This window comes from Lates calcarifer, linkage group LG2 (assembly GCF_001640805.2).
Source record: "Lates calcarifer isolate ASB-BC8 linkage group LG2, TLL_Latcal_v3, whole genome shotgun sequence".
In the NCBI taxonomy this organism is placed as follows: Eukaryota; Metazoa; Chordata; class Actinopteri; family Centropomidae; genus Lates; species Lates calcarifer.
The window spans coordinates 24,129,612-24,151,209 of NC_066834.1; the positions used below are offsets into that span (position 1 = coordinate 24,129,612).

Sequence of the window (21,598 nt, forward strand, 5' to 3'; positions counted from 1 at the left end):
ACTGCGTGGGCGGGGCCACGGGGACAACAGCACCGTGAACTGAAGGCTGCCTGTGTGCACCAGGCTGTACAGTGTACTGTACACTGTATATATACATGGCATTTACTCTTATTGGTATAGCAGACTTAGACTATATAATATCCAGATAATCATTTCATACTTTTACTTCTCATATTAATTTACGAAGGTTCACATTAGATATGGCATACCATACACAGACAATACATGCAAAACATACAAAAAAAGTAGCAACAACAAATTCAGAAATTTTATAAATTGGAGGCAAATTAAATGTATGTGTGCATGTACATAAATACAAATGACTATATGTGAAACAGGTAATCAAATAAAGAAAGGTACAGTGAAAGTTTGTCATCATAATCAGCAATACAGCAGTGTACACGCTCATTCAGGCAAGCCACAATTAAAGTCATTGACAAAAATTTTAAGATCTGGTCAAAAATGATTTTTTCAATGAGTTTACCATGAACAGGTCGAATACGGATGGGGCTCCTGTTTTGTGGACCTCTTTCAGACTTTAATTGTTGTTTTGTGACGAGACAAATCATCTGTAGGATTATTTATATAGGATTATTTATTTGCATTATTTCATGTTAAAGCTGCACCAATCATTTTATAAAATAAAGATAGTGAGCATTACTCAAATTATTTCTAGTGGTTTTGCAGCCCACAGCTGTTTTGGTTCATCTCATCAATTTTATTGATGATAAAGTTCAAAGAGCCCGCTGTACACCACCTGCCCAGCACCAAAAGGCAGATAGACAATGCATTTAGCAGCCAAGACAAAAGCTAAACAAACAAAACTAAAAGGAGATTTCAAATTATACTTACATTTGCCAGGTGGAGAGAGATAAGACTCCAAATGAATGCTAATGTTGCGAGTATTTGCTCAGTGTGTAAATAAGCAATTGTCTGCCAACACCTACACTAAGTAACCTAACCCTAGCAGATGAAAATATGTCAATGTTGTGTTAACAGCTTGTTCCACTCTCAATAGTCAATAATCTAACCTCAACCACCCACTTTGTAAATGTCATTTATACAGTCTGTCATTTTTCAGCCGTTTCAGCAACACATTATGAACTCAAACACATCACGTAGCATTTCACACACGGTGAAGTCAAATGACAAAGGCATTTAAAAGCTGAAATCTATGCTTTCCTCATGTTGCTCCAGTCTGAGTCTCTGTGTGAGGATGCGAGGTAACCTGCCATTAATCTAAATCTCCTGGTGGAAAACACATGAAAAAAACATACTAACATGAATGTGATGAATGCCAGTAAAAATATAATGAGAAATGTATCACCACCTTACGCAGGCTCTGTTTTGACCTGATTTTACTGGCACCCAATTAGACCAGGCACAATAAACAAGTTGATCAACATTTTCTAAGAAATAGCAGCGTATGTTAATCGTGCCAACTTTAATAAATATGTCAGCGTGTGTATTCAATGATACACCCAACACATAATTATGCAAATATTCAGAAATTAAGCAGGATTAGGCAAGACTAGCTATGTCAGCCTGTGAAAGTGGCCTGATAGTGAGATGGTATATCTTAACAGAATGATAATAATACTGTGTCAATTTAACTGTCACTCTGACTGTAAATAGTGAATAGTAGTCCCTAATAGTAAACAGGGACAGTAAATAGTCTCCAATCAATTAATTTATTTACCACAAGTAGCAAAAGGAAAATGTGCAGTTATTATAGCAACAATAGAGATTAGATTAGATATAGGTTATGTTGGTTATTTTAAGACATCCATTCAGTTCATAAAATCAATTTTGCTTGCTTTCAGATGCCATCAAGTGTTGTCAAAACAAAGTATTTTTACTTAAAATTAGGGTCAAAATGAGAATGTTTACATTATTTGTCACAAATATTTTCCCCATGAGCAGGGACATCTCTTTGCCACCAAGGTCATTTACCCTCATGTATCCTGTCGGTGTGCTTAGGTTTGACTGAATTATGACTCTGCTTGTTTGGTTTGGAGATCAGTGTGAGTGAATAAATATAACTACTAATGTAAAACATGAGAGGGAAGCAGGAAGAAGCAGAATATTTACAGTATGTGCATGTGTTTGTGTGCACTCCCCTACCTGTCCAGCAGAGGAGCTGTTGTCTCCAGGTGGACAGAAACACTTGGTGCACAGCATCACCACTTTATGCATCCCCAGAAAAACAAAACAATCATATCCCCCCCGTTTCTGCTCTGTCTCTCTTTACTTCTGGCTTTGTAGTATTTCCTGGTTTCTCGCTTTAATAACAAGCTGAAAATTTGATTTGAGAATTCAAAGCTCAGTCTCTGCTGTGCACTCTTTAGTCCTGGGCAAAACAACAGTTTCCTCTTTCTTTAGTCTCATGTCTGTTTTGTTTTGATGCAACAGCTTTTGTCCAAAATTGCAATGTAAAGGACATCACACAAGACAACAAATGACATCTATGGAGTGAGATACAGGACAATAAAACAATGAATAAAACACAGCCCAGATTAGTAAGCTGAAAAGACTGAGTCTCTTGACTCACAGCCTCACCAAAACTGCAGTCTGCACACAATCCATAAACTTATAAAATGTGGGCTTGAAAAATAGCTGCCAATACACTTCCTGTGGAAACCCATTATAAATAGCATTAGAGGTCTCAATCACTTCTAAACAGATTTTTCTGATTGTCATGTAATGATCACAAAATGCAAAAGGTCAAAATTAGGCAGTTTTACATTTATTACTACAATAATACAAAAGATGTACATTCTGAATGTATATTGTTGTACAAACTGCTGAATGCAATAGACACACATTGTCAAAAACCAAATCACTGGCTGAATTGTCTATTTAATTTAAATTCTTTTACTGTAAGTTTATGGGAGCAGCCATGTTAAATAAATAGCTAATTAACTGAATTAAATGGAACAAGGAGAAAATTCAAACAAGTAGAAATAAAATGTAAGCAAAAATATAGTCTTAATTGTCACCTAAGAAAAAGAAATACCAAGTAACAATCACAATGTGGGTCAGTTTGCAAATAATCCTTGACAGGAAAGATGCTTATCCTGAGGAGTTAATGGGCTTAGTTATCGTCATTTTTGACAGTCTGTCCAACTTTCTTTTGTCTTGTTGGCTGAGGCTCAACAGTAAATGAACAGGAGCAGGAGCAGCTATTTAAAACTGAGACTAAACCCACTGCTGAGCGGACCTGTTCACTGTCAAGAAGAATGATATGCTTCAATTTATGCATCTCACAGCCCAGCAAACATGACCAAACTGAAACGACAGCAAATCTAAGCAACTTAAATGTTTGCATAACTGAGAGAAAGCACACAAGTGACGGTGGAGGTTGGCAAAGCAGATGAGTCTGACAAGTAAGCCTATTTGGCTAAATTGCTAAGCTACTCCCTGAATGAAAGTACATAACAGGAGGGGGATGGGTTACTGGAGGTCAACAGAGAACAGGTGGTGCTGAATCTTCATGTCATTGCCTCAGTTCCATGAATCTGAGATTTGGAAAAATCCTGTTTCATCTAATCATCGTGAAATTCTCTGCAATCCAGTCAGCCTTGCATTTTAACAATATATGCTATACCTCTAAACTCAGCCCCTGAGAGGATTACATGCTGTATATTATCACTTAGATACAGCAGTCCTTCCCCCCACCCACTGATGCATGTAGGTCTGAAGTCGCTGCTCCAACAGCCAAGCAGTGGGAGATTAACACATTTCAGCCCCTCCCTTTTCTTTACCTGGCTCGTCTGTCTCATCCACTCATTGTCTGGGGTTTGCCATCTGCTGCATGGGAGACTGCTAATGCACACCGACCCCCTGGGAGTGACGTTTCACACCTGAGGTCAATGACTCCCAGGACACCTGCAAATGGCAAGAAGCAGAGCTTGTTCACATTGTACTATTGTCCCTCCATGTTTCCCTTCTTTATTGCAGAGCATCCAGTGTTGAAAAACTGTTATCTGTCCATAACATCACCACCAGAGGTTAAATAATACAGATACACATCACAGCCTCAAAAAGAGGACATGATGTTCTATGAAAAAAATAGACGTGTCTTCATATGGCTCTAATGTGAGACTATTGAGTAGAGGAAAGAAGAACAGATGTTAGAGAAGTTGAAAGATTTATAGCAACACATCTTATCTGCATTAGGCTATGTACTCTTCTATAAATAGCATGATGAAATACCTTTGTGAAAAAAGTGTAATAAACTTTAATTAGTTTTTTAAGATGCAGAGCCACATAATAGCCACATAAGCCAAATACAATTAATATCCATATAGAACCTCTAATTTATATCCAGTACATAAAGGTGACTTTATTGCCAGTTTGGACCTGAAAAATATTTTATGGTATATTATTTAATTACATCCCAAACAGAAGAAATAAGTACTGCAATTTGTAGCTAATAGGGATTTAACAACTTTAGTGTAATTAATTCACAAAAATAGCATGAAGCTCCAAGCCTGCTGCAGTTTTAAGGCACTAATGCGTAGAATTTTACACTGAATCTTTATTTAGATTTAAATACATTTTCTTTCATACACGGATGAGACATTCCAGTGGGAAGTGCATTAGTCTATGTTTACTTTCTTATAATTTAAGCCAGTTGTGGTACCTCCAGGTCACATCAGGAATGGGGAGATTAGCAGCATGTTTTCACAATCACTGAAGCAAAAGTAGAGACCTTGTCTCTCTATTCAATGCCTTTTCTTCACTTCTAATCCACACTGACCCAAGTGACATCACATGAGGCAGTTAAATAATAATAATAATAATAATACATTTTATTTATAAGCTCCTTTCTGGACACTCAAGGACACTGTACAATATACAATAATCAATAAAATAAGTTTACAGGTTGACCATACAGGTCGTTTGTCCCTACCCTCGGATATGACCCATAGGAGGGAACCAGGACCTTTGTCGTTATGATAACAATAACAAACACACAGTCAATGTTGTGGAATTATTACAGCTTGGTTAGCTTTAGGAAGAGATCATGGTTCGGGTTACACTAAGTGCTTCCCTAGAGTTGGAGGACCTTCATCGTCACTATTAAAACACTAAACACGAATCCATCCTCCCTCCTAACGTGGACTTTGTCACTCTTTAAACTATATCTCCTGACTTCCTCTTTTGCCCCTGTCACAAACTCTCCGGCAGCTTGAGGCCTGACGATAGACGCTGGGTCATGATAACCTTCTTGCCCAGACGACCTATGGGGCTATTTTTACTCGAATATCACCAGATTTTGCCCAAATTACATGTTATATGTTTATAGTTTAACAGAGCACTGGACCACATCCGCAGCTCATTATCTACAGTTGTTGTTATCTGCAGTTGCAATTGGTAGAGATTTATCTTCCAACATGTGCAAACTGCAGCTGCGATAATATTGGCAAGTCAAATGACATAATGTAAATGCAGATATATAATTAAATGAAGCGATAAAGTTAGACGGCACTGGCATTATCAACCAGACAGGTGTGACCAGTCATACCTGAGCATTTCTCGTTAGCAGACTGTGGAGAGCTTCTCCAGCTACATTAAATGTGCTCTCCATATAAATAAGTAGAATATGTGAATCAAAATCATTGCAGACTTCAGCTTTAATCATGTATATATATGTATTTCCTTCAACCGGTTATGTAAGAGGAAGTAATTTTTTTTATCTGTTTGCAGTATACATGTACATTACAGAATAAGCTGTCTTCACACATACGTACAAGTAAATACATATGGCATATGTTTATCTATATTCAGTGATAAATACAAAAAGCACAAACATGTACACACACATTCAATCACTGCACATCTTGCTGTTAAAGCCAGGAAAAGGACAGTGCAAATGACTCAAAGACTGAGGATTAGAGAGGATGTGTGATATTCACATTCATTTTACACACACACACACACACACACACACACACACATATTATTTTGGCTAGCCGGGATGGTGTATCTGGCAGAGTGAGACGGCACTTATAAATTTGGGAAATGTTTCGGGTTAGACACACTAACGCCTTTTGTGTGAGACTAACACTTTGCCTGGTGTCAAATACAACAGCATGTTTATGGAGTTCTTTCACAGACTGCTGAAAATTTAGATTTTCTCTTTTAAAGAATTTGAATAAGTTGCAATGTAACAGGAGGACCAACTTTATAAAGTTCAGAAAACAAAGAAACATCGAGTAAAGTAAGGAAAAACATAGCTTAGACATATTTGTGTGTCCTGGCTGTGCTGTAATAGAGATCAGTTAATTGGTATTTTCCAGCAGTACATGTGATGTTTGTAAATGAGAGTGATCTCTGAGATGCATGTAATATCAACAGGTTCTCTGACACTTAAAAAGGCCGATAGACGTGCCTCGCTGGCTCACTCGACTGTTTTGTTTGTTTGTTTTTTTTTTGGTTTATTTTTTGCATATCTGACTCTCGTACTTGTCAACATGAACTGCTAAAATGTTGTCTAACTAAATAAGCTGGGACATGTTATCAATATGCTATCATGTTATCAAATATGTCAAGACATACGACGCCCATTTGTGTACAGTGTGTACAGCACCACATTTCATTCACAATTTTGGGGCAAGATCATATATATATATATACACACACACACACACACACACACACACACACATATATATATATATGTGTGTGTGTGTGTGTGTGTGTGTGTGTATAAACACTGTGATGAGGGATAAAACTCTTATTCTATGTTACCTGGAGTGTGTTAACATAAATAAAAAATCAAAGTTAAATAAATTCAAAGGCTAAACTTAAGAAATATAAGTTAAACTGCAAAAATATATAAATCAGTGCCTCCTTTTAAAAGTTAAATGAGGAAAACCTGAGAGTAAGGAATCCTGATACTGGTGCATCAAGTCACACTCAAGGCTTCTGTGTTTCAGAGGGGAGGAATTTCAAGGCTGTGTGTTACTTGCGAGGCATGTTGGCAGTAGATGGGTCCAAGACTTCTCTATCTCTCACTAAAAGCTGCAGTTAGAAGCCTGGGCAGTTTGCTGTATGTCCTGTGATGTGTTATAGCCCACAGAACAAACACAATAAAATACAGTTAAGTAACATTTGCTTTCTTGAGACATTTGATGAGCCCTTAGCTTTTGCTCTATTAGGTATCATGTTTTCTTGAGCGTGGGCTGACTCAAACTGAATCAAAGCTTCTATGACTCAAAATGAAAACCTCCTGAAGCTCTCACACCACAGTGTCAGATAAGATTTAATCAAAACAATCTACCTGATGATTTCACAGGCTCTAAAGTACAGCAGCTTAGCTCAAACTAACTACCTCTTTATTCCAAAAATTTTGAAATAACAGAAAAACATCTGGACCTGGTAATAGTCTACTGACGCCACAGAGAAGCAGGCTTATTCAGCAAAGTCTGTGGATTATGTTCACATCTGAGATTTGCACTTTTGTTTTCAGTGTCTTTAAAGTGAAGTGGGTGCAAACTTTCCCACAAAGAAACACAATCAGACGGCTTTTCATTCCCCTGTGTGTGTGTGTGTGTGTGTGTGTGTGTGTGTGTGTGTGTGTGTGTGTGTGTATGTTCCTCTGCGTCTGTGCCATCAAACACACATACACACACATGCATGTATACACACGTTGCTAAGCAGACCCAGGTGTTTGGTGTTTTATTGAGATCACAGGCCCTTTACAGCCACCACTTTTACAGTGACTGTACAGGTGTGACTGATCATTCCACGCATGAAAAGAGACAGCAGTCAAACAAGAGCTGCTCTGTGTTGTCCCGACCTGGAAAACATCCTCCTAACATCAGTATTCTGCAGTTAGTCAGTGCTGTTGACTATTCAGAAAGAAAAATGAATGACTGTTCCTTTTCTGTTGTTGGCATTCAACCAGGTTTACATCTGAACAATGGTAATAAAAAAGACACTATACCTAGGACACAATGTCTGTACCTGTTCTCATGCATTCTCTCAAGCTCTTATCCATGAATCCCATTTTCACTCCCTGTTCTCTGTATTTGCAATCATTCCATGGCCAACCACATTCTGCTTACAGCAAAATCTCAGCAGCAATGGGATGGTTAACGTCTGTGTTTTTACAGCATAATTGGCATAATTGGACAATTTCTGATTAAAATATCAGTCTGGTCTGGCATAAGCGGCTCTCTGCCACTACACACAAATAGACAAACAATAATGGCGCCTGCCACTGAAACAGGATTGGGTAATTGGGAGCAGGAGCCCGGCGATCCAATAAAAGTCAGACACCAGACTACTGAAGCATTTATATCAAGGGACCAGGAAGGGGCTGTGTCTTTGAAACCATGTTTTGACGGAGCAGGGTATGGCAGTGACCAGGCTTTCACACTCTGATGAATCTAAAGCCACTAAAATCCAAATGAGGCTGTAGCTGTAAAAGTGCAACTGTAATATCCCTTTGGGATTTTATTATCTCAAATGAGTAATGAACTAGTTCAATCTTGGATCAGGCAAGGTGTGAGCCACTGCTAAGTCTCTTTTTAAGCCATGTTAGCAGCTCTATGATGCTATTCCTTGGCACAGCGATGCTTTTGAGCTAAATGCTAATATCATCTTACTAACATGATTAGCACGTATAATTATCATCCTAGTTTAGTAGACAACACAAATTACAAGCAGAGGCTGATGGAAATTATCTTTGCAGTATTGGACAAATTTAAATTTTGACTTGTATGATGCTACTGAGAAGTTAAATCATCACATAATTCATCCTTAGAGGGACATTAATGTCTATACCAAATCTCATGGCAACCCAATAGTTGTTCAGAAACCAGTCAGTACCAAAGTGATGACCAAAAATGTCATGTGCTATGGCATGGACGTGACTAAACATCACAGGCTGCAAGAATATGGAAGTACTGAAAATTGATTTAAGGCTTTGCAACAGGAATGAAACCAATGCTACATCAGTCATCAGTATTTTTCAGCCACTGTTAATCAATACAGAGATGAGTATATCCACTTATTAGTCACTGTACACCACATGCTCAGCAGCTCATATTTCAACACTCTTGACTCCATAGCAGGGCTGTCAATATGTAAAACATCTCAGCAAAGCCTTCTGGCCAGCTGACATAGTTCTGTGCTTCTACCAACAAGGAAAAAAACAGATCAGCGTGTTCTTTTTTGTGAGTGTATATAGCGACCACATGATGCTGTTCCCTTTGAAGCTTGATTAAAGTCATCTTCCTGTCAAGAGCTGTATTATGTATTACTAGGTAATCACACTTGAAAGTCCAAGGACTAGGAACATACAAAAGAGTTGCACAGTGTCTTATCTTACTGCTCATTTTGTGCCTGTTGTTCAGCCAGATGATTGGAACTGCCTCATCCCAGGCTTTAAGGGGGGAGAAAGGAGGGTACAGCCAGTCAGCTATGGTTTTCTCGCCAGCTCTTAAGGGTCTGGATGACTCACAGAGGCCACAGACGTCATCTTATTCAGGGCAGGTGCCTTCACACTGCTACAGCTGCGTGGCAGTTAGGTTTCCAAAAAGGAAAGAAGGATACATTAAATGTGCACAAAAAAAGATATGCTCTTGAAAATACATTGCAAATATATATTTTTGGATTATTGTGAATTTATGGATCATTAGCACTGCTTTTTAAACAATGCATTAAACACTGTTACATGACAGTTTAGGTCCTGCTGCTGAGCACACAGGGCATCATGCAGCACAACTTCATTATTGCTGTGGAGAACTGAGAGCTAAAGATGTGACCGAGTTTGGTGAATTTCTGAGCCAGGATGGAACCGCCCAGACACCAACTTCTCTTCCATAGTCAGTTTGAGACAAATGAGCAGATGCAGTTAAGCTCATGCTTATTTTGTACCTAATTTACAACTGCATATTGCCATCAGTTCAGCTGAGTAAAAATTAAAGCTGCTATATAAGCAACATATTATTCCAACATGGAGTCAAATGACTACATGTAATGTGAAAGGTGTTGCTAGTAGTGACAGTACTTTTACTTGGAGTGTTTTAGCATCTTTGATCTCATTCTTTTGGTTTTCCGGCCCACAGCCTTACTGTGTTGATTAATTCCCACAGCTCTCAGCACCTTTTCCAGTCGCTTTCAGTGAAAAAAACAACAACTCTCAATCTATCAAATGGCAGACAGATGTAACACCAAACTAAAGAGCCAGGTATTTTTCTCTGGAGTTGGTAGAGACCAAAAAAGAGCTAAAAGGGGAATGAATATTGGACTTACATTCATCAGGTGGCCAGAAACACGTCTCTGAATGAATGACAATGTTGGTCTGTGTCTGCTAGGTTTCCCATAACAACTCAAAGGTGACAATATGTCAGTTTTAAGATTACAGTTACAGTTAAAGATACTGTGTGCAATTTTTTTTTCCATTCAACATTTCACACAAAAACTAATTTTGTGCATCTGTAATATGCTCTTAGCTTTGTCAGGTCTAATTGCAGAATTCAAATAATGACACTTTAAAATGAAGGCATGAAATAATTAACTCCCACACAACATACTGTGTTAAGTATTCATCATTATCCACATTACACTGACTTTTATAGCTGAAGAGCCCTGGGAGCAGCAGCAGCGACTAAAGGAGCACCCTGCATCTAATTCCACCCTTCATAATATTTGTCTCCACATATTCTCTCAGGGAAAAGGCACTGTGGATATTTGTTACACTTCAGACCAACAATAATGGGCTTTACTGTAGAGAACCAGCCTGCTGTTCTCACTCTCCTCTGCTGAGCCCTGTCTCAAGATGGGTAAGAGGTTCCCATGTGTCCTGCCACTCAGCTAATTGAGGCCTGGTAAAGGCAAGTTGCCATGGAGGAGACTACCACATCTGGGATGCTACTTTTAGTGTTACTCTTTTGGGAACATCAGTAGGTTCATGCTGAACATTTATATTTCTATTTTGTGCAGAGGAACAGTATGTTCCATTTGTTGTTTTGGATATTTTGATGTTTTGGATATATATTTGTTTGTTTTTTTCTTTTTTCATCATATCCTCTTTCTTAATGCAGCCAGACAAATGCAACACAGTAAAAATGATATTATGAATGAAACTTTCCACTCTTCCAAACAGACCTGATGGACTTTGTGAAATTCTAAAACTTTCCAAAACTGACAAGCCGACATACACACCCACTTCACACCATGACTGGTGAGGGGTGGGGAGGTGAGAAAGTATGCACGATTTGAGGTTCTCTCTCCAGCTCTCCTTTTTAATTCTTTATAGAATTACTTCCATCACCTTTCATGTTTAAATATGAGTGCAACACAATGAATGTCTTCCAGAAGAGACAGTCTAAAAATGTACACCACAAATTTTTTTACCTGATTTACCACAGAAATGGCAAGCTGTCCAGTGATTGTTAAGAGATATTTCATTCAAAACCACAAATGTCAACCTGCTGGTGGCAGTACAGGAAAAGTCAGGGGAAGTTCATTGAGGTTCATCATCTGGGGACCATGATTGCTACTTATGAATGCTAAGAAACCTCAGGTGAGTATACTGACCAAGTGACATTTTCATCCATGAAAATGAATCACAACTTGCCACATCTATTCCTTCTTTCTAGCTCAACTTAAGCTGCTCAGTACAACCACTGCCACTGGCACAGTTTGACAACTTAAAAGGCATAAAAAAGCACAAGCTTCATGTGACGAACTTGACATCCTGCACTGTTATATACTGCTTCTGTAGCTACAACATGGATTGGACATTACACACATTTTGTTCTGTCTTCTTTTCAAGTTATATTGTGTCACATCATGCCACCTTGTATGTGTTGTACAGTATGTACTCAGTACCACGTTGGCCATAAGAATTTGCCACAAGAGAGAGAGCTCAGCCGAATCAGAAACACCTCATGCATACAGAGTGCTCTCACTGAGTCTGGACTACATCCTCTAGATTTCAGAGAGATGGAATAATTCTTCTGTACTTTACATGCAGAGTGGGGAGCCGTCAGTCAGCTCGTCTGTCGTCAGAACCAACCACGATGAGTCAGCCAGGAAACAGGCAGCGGTGAGCTCATCCACAGCAGGACATTGAAGAGACAGACATGGATGAAGACAAAGACGTCTTAACAAAAAAAAAAAAAGAAAAGAAAAAGAAAAATAAGAAAAGAAAAAAAGGTGTGCAAATATGTTTGCAAAAATAACGAAAGATCCATATTTTCAAAGTTAATGATGCATAACCTTAGAGGATCACTGTGTGTGTTTACTTCAGTTATGGTACAATTACCCTATTTCCAAAATCAATTTGATGTTGGACCATCTGTCCCTGTCATAGGTACTTGGTATGATCCAACACACCATCCACTGTTATCTAGTCATCCCTATATTCTGGACATAATGCATTAGTTGAGAAATGGCTGTTACCTTGGCAACCATTTGAAAACACATCATCTGGACAATGTCATGATTTCATTTCATTATTGTAATGAGACTGGTCTTGACGTAAGGCCATTTTGCTCAGGATATTGACAATGTGAGCAATGAAAATCCATAAAACAGAATTATGGATTTGTCTGGAGGCTTTGTTCTTTTTAGTCAAATGCTTTAAATATAGAGCAGAGTTGGTGAAAATCACTTTAGTAACTTTGTGGACTTGTTGAATCAGCACACGCCCTTTTTTCCTGCTGTTAAAAGCTGGTTATAAACAACCTGAGCCAGGCTACAAACGCAAGATAAACACATCAGAAGACAGAGTGTTCGTCTGGTGTAAATTTAGAAAAATAAAGCCATCATTTTCTCCTCGGATGACTGTTATAGTTCCGTGCCAAGTGAAAGAACATTTAATTAAGCTGTATCAGAGGACAGGTCGTCACGTGTAGCTGCACAATTCAACTTGGCTGTGTCTAGCCAGAAGTTACAGGAGGGAGAATGATTTGTGGATCACCAGATCAAACTGAATTTGTTATCTTTTCCCTGCTAATCTTACAATGTTCACTTGGTGTCAGACCCCCTCTCATAGCCACAGTGTTTGAGACAGCACTGATTTTAGAGTGTGGGAAAGAAAAGGTTAAAGTCTCAAGCCTTTTCAAATATTTCCTTTGTTGTCATGCACCTGACTTGACTTCTAGGTATCCTTAAGCTAAGAAATTTTTCTCTGTGCTTTCAGAAAGTTACATCTATGCTCCTGTCAGTGAAATTCAACCCTGCCTAATCTCCACCCCTGCTGGATTGTGCTTAGTGTTTCCACAGCACAGGGTCAACCAGTGCAACATCTGCACTTCAGGAGAAATTACCTTGATGCTCATGTGCCTTCTTTTGTCCCCAAATAACTTGTGATCAAGTAGACTGGTTCCCCTCAGGCTCAGTGGTTAGAGCTCAGATAAAAGGTGGAATAACGTGTTAGCCGAAATGGCTTCAAATCAGGTGAGATGGGAGGGGAAATGCAAAAGAAAAATGGGAGAGGGTGCTTTTGTCTGGCTCAATTGCCTCAAAACAGCTAAAAACTCCCTCCTCTACCTCCCTTTTGGTCTCTGCAAGAAACAGGTGTAGTCTGGCTCACTGACATTTTATTGTTCAAATTAATATTTTAATGTTGATAACAGGGGGTTTTCACTTATGTCTTAGCCAGAGAGGGAAGAAAACAATGATATAAATATAAAATTATTATTCATTTGATCCCCTTTTAGTTTTTTCCTTGTCAAATTTTTTAAAGTAGATTATATGAACAAACTAGGGGAAAAAAGCACAAGAATGAGAGGGTTAACTACATTTTTCTGTGTAATCAATAAATCCTTCACTTCAGGCTGTGCACCTGTACAACAGCTTACCTCTGTCTCATCAAGAATTTGTTTTGTCTGAGAAGCCAACACATACAAACATGCCATATATCCCCAACAATGGAGTGCATTAACCTGTTTTAGTGTTATCATTTTAAACACAATGTAAACTGTATTTACATTGTGTTTACTGTTGAAAGTTTTGTGTTCAGCACTGAGGAGGACAAAGGTTCGAGTGAAATGAATCACTGCATTATATAATATAGATGGCGATACCCACGAGACCTGCACGTATAACTCAGTTTGAAAGTGTCTTAACTGTTGGTGGGCACTTCATGAATCAAAAAAGCCAGTTACCAAACTCAACATCATGTCCGCAACTTAAAAGTTTGTTTTATCTGAAAACCCTGGACTACTACCCCTTAAAACTCAATAAAAAAGGAACAATACACTCCTTCTTCTTCACCTTGGCATCGTACACTCTCTTTTAGATTATACTACTTAAATGAGAGATTTCTAGTGACAATCAAACAACAGATCCTCTTTTTGTGGTTGGGAAATTGAAACAACATCCATCAACACTGCCAGCTGCTGTTAGCAGCCAAATTTTAGTCAAACTACCTTTGTGGTTTTAGGAATAGCACTATCTATATTGGTCTTTAGGTCAGTCACCACTTTGGTCTGGACCTAAATATCCCAACAACTATTGGATGGATTGCCATGAAATTTTGTACAGATATTCATGTTCCCCTCAGGGTGAATGGTAATAACCTTGGTGATCCCCTAACTTTTCATCTAGCACCATCATCAGGTCAAAATTACAGTTTGTCCAGCACTTTGCAAAACCCACCAGCCTCAGCTATTCTTTTGAGTTTAGTGCTAATTACAGAATATTAGCATGCTAATGCGCTACACTAAGACAGTGAAAATGTTGAGCATTATACCTGCTAAATATCAGCATGTTAGCATTGCTACTGTGAGCGTGATGCCATGCTAGTATTTATCATTCCCTTATGTTCATATACAAGTATTTTGCATAATGACATAGTATCCCTTGGTATCAAAGTAATGCCACCTTGTTTACATTCTACAAATCTATACTGTAGAATGTAAGCAAGAAATGTTCATGTTGTATATAGGAATGATCTTTTCTGTAAAATGAATAAGTAAGACTGATATTAAGGTCAGAGTTTTCGGTAATGCACTGGCCTGGTTAACAAGACCCACATAAAACCACGTAAAATAATAGCTTTATTTTGAAACATACGTGTTACAGTTGCTGTACATATAGCATTTGTTTGATTTATTTTTGAGAAATATGTTCTTACTGTCAGGAAATGAAGGCTTTATGAAAGAGAGCGGTACAGTACAGTAATTTCAATATAGCACAAACAACATAATAATTTCATAGGCTCACGTCAAAATTAGCTCCAACAATCTGGGCACGAGGGACATTAAGGCAACGCAGAAGATGGGATCAGCAAGTCCCATCAATCATTCACGACAGCAGGCAGGACTTTGGCAGCGTGATGGATGACAGCGGTGAAATGAGACAGAGAGGAATGCACCATACGTCCAGCTTGTCACGCTAAGTTTATGCTGCCACACATCAGTGCTTCACCACTTCATGTTCAGCGTTAGCAAGGACTGCTCTAAACAGGGCAGTGGTTGTCCCATTGCTTTTGACATAGTACTTTGACATAATTATCCCATGGCACATACTTAATAGACAAACAAGCATCACACACAGATATTGCTACTCACTTGCATGTGATCATGTGGATGTCTGTCACTAAGTAGTCTGTGTGGAAATGTGCTGGAGCTAATGAGAGGGCAAGGACTCCTACTTTTAATATTACATCCCACAGTTAAATATAGTTTGAAATCATTGGAAAACTAAATTTCTCCTCCCCATCATCTCCCTTTGATTAAACTGGATAGACGACAGGCAACACCAAGAGCTGCTGAGCTCCGGAGCAGCAGCAGTCACACGAGGACAGCATTAACATTTAGAGGCTTTGTAAAGCAGAAGCAGTCAACATTGTCAAAATTACCAGGTGGTGATAATTGCCCTGGGAGACAAAAATAGTTTGCTTTAAGCAGGATGCTGTCACTGAAAGCAGCTGTGAGGAAAACAAGTCAGAGTCAGACATCCTGGGCCGTCCTGTGTCGCCACCAACCCAATAAACTCACCACAGTGTTCGACATGCTGTTCTACACACTGTTAAAGTCTTCACACTCCAGCACACATGTGACACAAAGAGGCTGTGGCTGTTTGTTCACTTAATCCCCTGTTTGCAATTGCTAACATTAAGATATAAATTTCTCAATCCGTATGGGATGATCCATAAAGTGCCTCAGTCTCAGGATATAAAACTAAATGTGTCCAGAGCAGGAATGGTGAAAAACAATTATGAGGCAAATGGAATAATGTCTTTTTCATCTGTGCATATATACAGAAATATATTCTCACAGTCCTTGAAGTAAATGTGTCAAATAAACCATACCAAATGCACATAAGTATATAAAAATGTATGAGCAGTGGAAATCCATAAAAAGTCAGTCATGGTCAGGAAGGGATTAAGCTACAGAGGTCAGTGGTTAAACAATATGTCCTCTAATTCCTATGCAGTTGTTCACCATCAAGCTGGATTGATTGTAAATTTTGTAGTCAAATATTTATAAATACGTCATTTGAATAATCCAAAAATCCAATACTCCCAAAATTTTGTCTGAATGATTGGCACTTACATATAGTTTGAATCTTGGCCAGGAGACCTTGGTGGCATGTCATCTGCCCTTGTTTCTAACTAACAAATAAAGGCAAAAATACAAAAATAAATAAACTGAATTGTTGAACTATTAAAATGGTACCAGGTTGCATTTTTAGCTAGCTGTATGTCGGTCCATCTACCACTTTGAATTTTTGGCCAGGACTGAAATATCTCAACAACTACTGGACTGACATGAAGTTTTGTGCAGACATCCGTCGTCCCCAGGAGATGAAGACCATCATGAGGTCAAAGTTTTAATTTGTCCAATGCTGTGATTTTTGACCAAATACCTGCAAAACTAATGACATTCTCATCAACCTCAGCTGTACTTCATGTTTGGTGCTAATTAGCAAACATTAGTATGCTAACACACTAAACTAGAATGTAAAAATATGAACATGGTAAACATTACACCTGATATACACCAGCATGTTAGCATTGGCACGTTAATGTTAGCATTTAGCTCAAAGCACTACTGTGCCCAAGTACAACCTCACAGAACTACTAACATGACAGTAGACTCTCTGGTCTTGTTTTTTTATTTTATTTTATTTTTTTAAACTAAATTGTTGATAATAATGTTACATTAGAGATTTTAACCATTGAACAAGTTATTTTTTGCGCTCAAATGCTTAAGTACCCTGTGGCTGCTGGTGCTCATCTGCATTCTTTACTCCTGACTGCAGTATGAGCTGAGTGCTTTTTGTCAGGTCAAACTTGTGCAAAATATACTGCAACTACAGCCTACAGTTAAAATCGATACAAAATGCATTTCTGTTCACTGACAATGTGTTTATAATGTAATCCAGCCAGTGATGTATGACCATCTGTCATGAACACATATATAAATTGCTGCTCATGCTGAAAAAGCATACACAGGATTTTGACCTAAAGGCTTTGATGAGAAACATGACAAAAAATAATATCTGGGCTCTACTTTAAAGTCAGTTGAAGTAAGTTTTTAGCTCAGCATCCATCAAGAAATAATTTGCAGAGGCCTGCAGGCCAGAACAAACTTACAGCGTATGATTAAATTCAAAGAAGATCTTATTCTTCACCCAAATAGACTGTTTGCTAGACAATCACAGCAGTAGTTTGATGGCTCATTGTGTTCAAACAGTAATTATGTCCCTAAAATACAGTATTTGTCTTTCAGCAAGAAACCCAGCCCAGTCCTCACTCTCCTCCCACAACTCACTTCCACCATTATGGACACATTTTAAGATTTTCATTCCAAATGCAATATGCAGACTGTTACTACTACTGCAGTAGTTGTTATCAACTTGCCGACCACAGGCCGCTCCCCGTTAAAACAACTATTAGCTTATAAATCTTTACTTCGTTTAATATTTGTTGTGAATGTCTAATTTTCCATCAAACATGTCCTGTTTATAACATTGTTTAATTAAATGCTGCTGACAATCATAAGTTTCTTGTGAAATGAAACACGTGTGCTGACTTGGAACACTAATGATGCAGTTATTTGACTGTGCCATGACCTACAGTACATTAGGCACATGCACATTCAGCTACAGACAGTATGCTGTCCTCTTCTATTCATAGTTTCAGTGTCTGGGTACAAGTTCAGTTTTAGGCAGACATGACTCAGTCATCTAACCTATTTAACTGCCAGACAGTCAATAAAATAACCCCACCAAGACCTTTGTTTTTCTGCCTTTCTTTCTTTTTGTATTTTTGCAGAACAGAAATAAAACCTCCAGTTACTTTTAAGAAGATACCATTTTGTACTTTAACAAAAATTTAGTATATTGTAATGATGTGACCATATGTGATATGTGAGACTGTTAAACAAAATTCTGTGTGGTGCCACAACACACTCTCTTCACTGCACTGATTAAATTGTGAAATCTAAGTATTTGATAGTTCCATCATTTTACTGTAAAATTACACTTTTTAAATGATGAGTAGCCTCTGTGTCAAGAATGGCAGTATACCATAGACTGCCCAGTAAGCTTGGTGCCTTCATTTCCAAATTTACTTTAGCATAGTCTGCCACCTGCTGGCTCTTTAGTGGTAAGCTTGTAAAGGGTCATTTAATCGCAGAGCTGATTCAAAGTCTGTTAGCTTACTGAATCTACATTAATGTAAGTAAAATGTGCCAATTGTAAGTCAGTAACTGAAGAGACACTCATAGACATCTACTGTATGTGAAGTGCAACCAAATCCAATGCAAATGAAATTAAAGTATATTTTTTACACTGGATTAAAAAACAAACAAAAACAAAAAACAAAAATGTGTACAGTGTGTCATCTGTACACTGGAAGACTGCTTTAAAATCCTTTTGCTGAAAATGGAAAATGTCTCTGTGCTCACCTGAAATCTGATTTTAAGATGTTTTGATTTGTAAACAGAAGTTTGGAAGCCAGCCCTGGTCCACTTTATACAAGTGTGATATGGAAACTTGAAGCTTGAATTGCACATACACTAGGAATGAACTTTCAGTGATGTAAGAGACATCTTGTCCAATAGTTAACCTTATAAATGAAAAATCATATAATTCTTAATAAAATAGTTGACTCTTGACTTTTGACAAAACAATTCTCAAGACAATTTACTTACTATATGTTAATGAGGCTTTCGTCCACATTTCATGGCCTTCCTCAGTAGATGGAGTTGCCTTGAAGAGTGTAACATATAAAATGTATTTTTTGTGAATACCTGTAATAATAATAATAATAATAATAATAATAATAATAATGAGAAGAAGAAGCAGAAGAAGTAGTTCGCTTATGAGCACATGATTTTCAACTGAACGGTATTTCAATGATCACATCTACTCTTTTTATTGTTCTTGAGTAATTAAGTGATCTTAATGATTTATTATCATAAAATGATGAGCGCCTGCCCCGGCGCATGCGCAGTAGAGCCATGGGGGGAGACGGAATGTTCTGGTTCTCGTGCGGAAGTCTCGCGTACATTAGGCAGCCACAGAGAGGCGCAACCTAAGGAGCAACAGCGACTGGAGAGACGAGAAGGGAGTCAGCGGCCCTGTGGCTGAGCTTATCTGGATTTTGGGCAAAAGAAGCGTCGATTACTAAAATGACCAGTGGGTATCGACATATATTTCGACTGTAAGGCATTCATGTACTTTATTCGATTGCATGTAGTCTGTGCCCGTCGTCTTCTGCCGCTCGTTAGCCACCGCCGACCTGGGTTCCGTCTATTTACTGAAATAGACGTAACGTTATTTCAGCGAATTAACGCCAGTTTTGCTGGTTTGTAAATCACACACACACCGCTAACTGCGCTGAACTAGTAGGTGCAGATAGAGTAAACGGACGTGTGCTGTGGTGTGTGTCACGTAGCCGTGTTGCATTATGTGCGTATTGTGCATTTGTCAACATCGATGGGCCGTTTGTTCAGCCGTTAGTCCGAGCCTCGGCCTACTGCAAAGCCACAGTTTCCAGAGACATAATGCGAATGTTTGGATATCAGCGCTGCCTCTAGCAGACAGGATGTCAAACAGATTATCATTTATTATTTTTATTTCTAAAAATGCGGCTCTACCTTCGTTGCTTGTCATCATTTGCCTGGCTGGTGCGTTTAACCGTGATGGAAGATGCTTTGCTGCCCCCTGTGCTGTTGTTCTGGGCATGAAGCTGCTCCGGAGCGCCTCCCTGCCACGTCGGCTGTTCTCATGTTTTGCACCGGGGTTATTTATACCATTACACAGTAACAGAGAGTACAAACGGGCCGTTTGGTATTATACATAATGGCTTGTAGACACTTGCCCTTTATTTGTCAATAACACCTGCTCTTTTGTGGCATTAAGGTGTTTTAAGGGCGTAACTCACACAACTGGTATGTTGCTCAACGATGTGTTTAATTTGTAAAGCTGCATTGTTTTTTTTCCCCTTTGGTCTGACATGCAGGAGGAAACCAACGTGAGCTTGCACGCCAGAAAAATGCCAAAAAGCAGACTGAAACCAATAAAGGGAAGAGGGGTGATGATGGGCTGTCTGCTGCTGCAAGGAAGCAGAGGTAGGCAGCAGTCTGTGTGAGATTTAAGAAACTGGAAACTTGAGCAATGGATTTTTGCAGCACTGTGACCAAAAGGTGTTCTGTCACTCATATGTATGGCGCTGGGCTATTTCACTCCTCGCTGATTATAGAGTTGTGTATTTATTTAACATAAAAATGTTAAGTCTCCTAATGATTAACTTTCAAAAAAACCCTACCGACAGTACTTTTTTGGGGAAAAAAGCAAAGTATGTTATCAATGTGCTTTACACAGGTTTGTGATACAATGCAGTCTGCCCTAACAAAGTGTGTTCTCTTCTGTAATTCCCTCAAGGGATGCTGAGATAATGCAACAGAAGCAGAAAAAGGCGGATGAAGCAGGGAAAGGAAGCACGAAGTCCAAGTAAAGAATGAAGGAGGAGATTCATTCAGCTCAGTGTTTCAAGAACATCCCATGTTCAGCATTCTTCCTGATATTTATGAGAATGAATCTGTCATTTTTGTCTAGACTCAAGAATCTAGGATCCTACATTCTTCCCTATGGCAAATGACATTGCTTGTTGGATTTGTTAATTTTCTCGATGAAATTATGTCTGAGCAAGTTAGCTGTTGTCCCACGTTGGTGCTGCATGCAGAAGAGCATCAGTGGTTTATGCAGCAGGAGAAAGATGAACAATTCTTGACACAAAGCATCTACGTAACAGTTGTGTATTTTTGTACAAAAATGTCCCCTGCTGGTTTCAAATAAAGTGTATCTTTTTAGTTCATGCTTGCTTGAGTTACTCTGAATGTTGGGTTTGTGTGATATTTTTACATGATCTGTGTGTCTGTTGTGGGAGCACTGAAAGGTAAATGTTTACTTTTTAATTATGTTACGTCATGCAGCCTCTCTCTCTCTCTCTCTCTCTCTCTCTCTCTCTTTATAAAGGCTTCACATTTAGATGCAATTTACTGATATGATAAACAACAGTAACCATTATTTTGATTCCATTTTTCAGTGGTATAAATGTGGTTAAACTCTACAAACCACTGGAAATACTAAAAAATAAATAAATAATTACATATGA

General features: G+C 38.5%; 1 protein-coding gene and 1 long non-coding RNA gene across 2 annotated transcripts; one reads left to right on the plus strand and one right to left on the minus strand.

The window, feature by feature from the left end:
• Positions 1 to 2,724: 2,724 nt before the first annotated feature.
• On the minus strand, positions 2,725 to 20,437 carry LOC127143473 (uncharacterized). Its single transcript, XR_007814917.1, has 5 exons — positions 20,079 to 20,437; positions 19,131 to 19,188; positions 11,990 to 12,124; positions 9,344 to 9,527; positions 2,725 to 3,888 (listed from the first exon to the last, which is right to left on the minus strand). It is a non-coding gene; the product is annotated as an uncharacterized LOC127143473 (long non-coding RNA).
• serf2b (small EDRK-rich factor 2b) lies at positions 19,450 to 21,298 on the plus strand. Its single transcript, XM_018667011.2, has 3 exons — positions 19,450 to 19,617; positions 20,444 to 20,552; positions 20,866 to 21,298. Exons 1-3 carry the CDS (start codon positions 19,611 to 19,613, stop codon positions 20,936 to 20,938), a joined length of 189 nt encoding a protein of 62 aa, XP_018522527.1. The 5' UTR covers positions 19,450 to 19,610; the 3' UTR covers positions 20,939 to 21,298.
• The last annotated feature ends 300 nt before the right edge of the window (positions 21,299 to 21,598 follow it).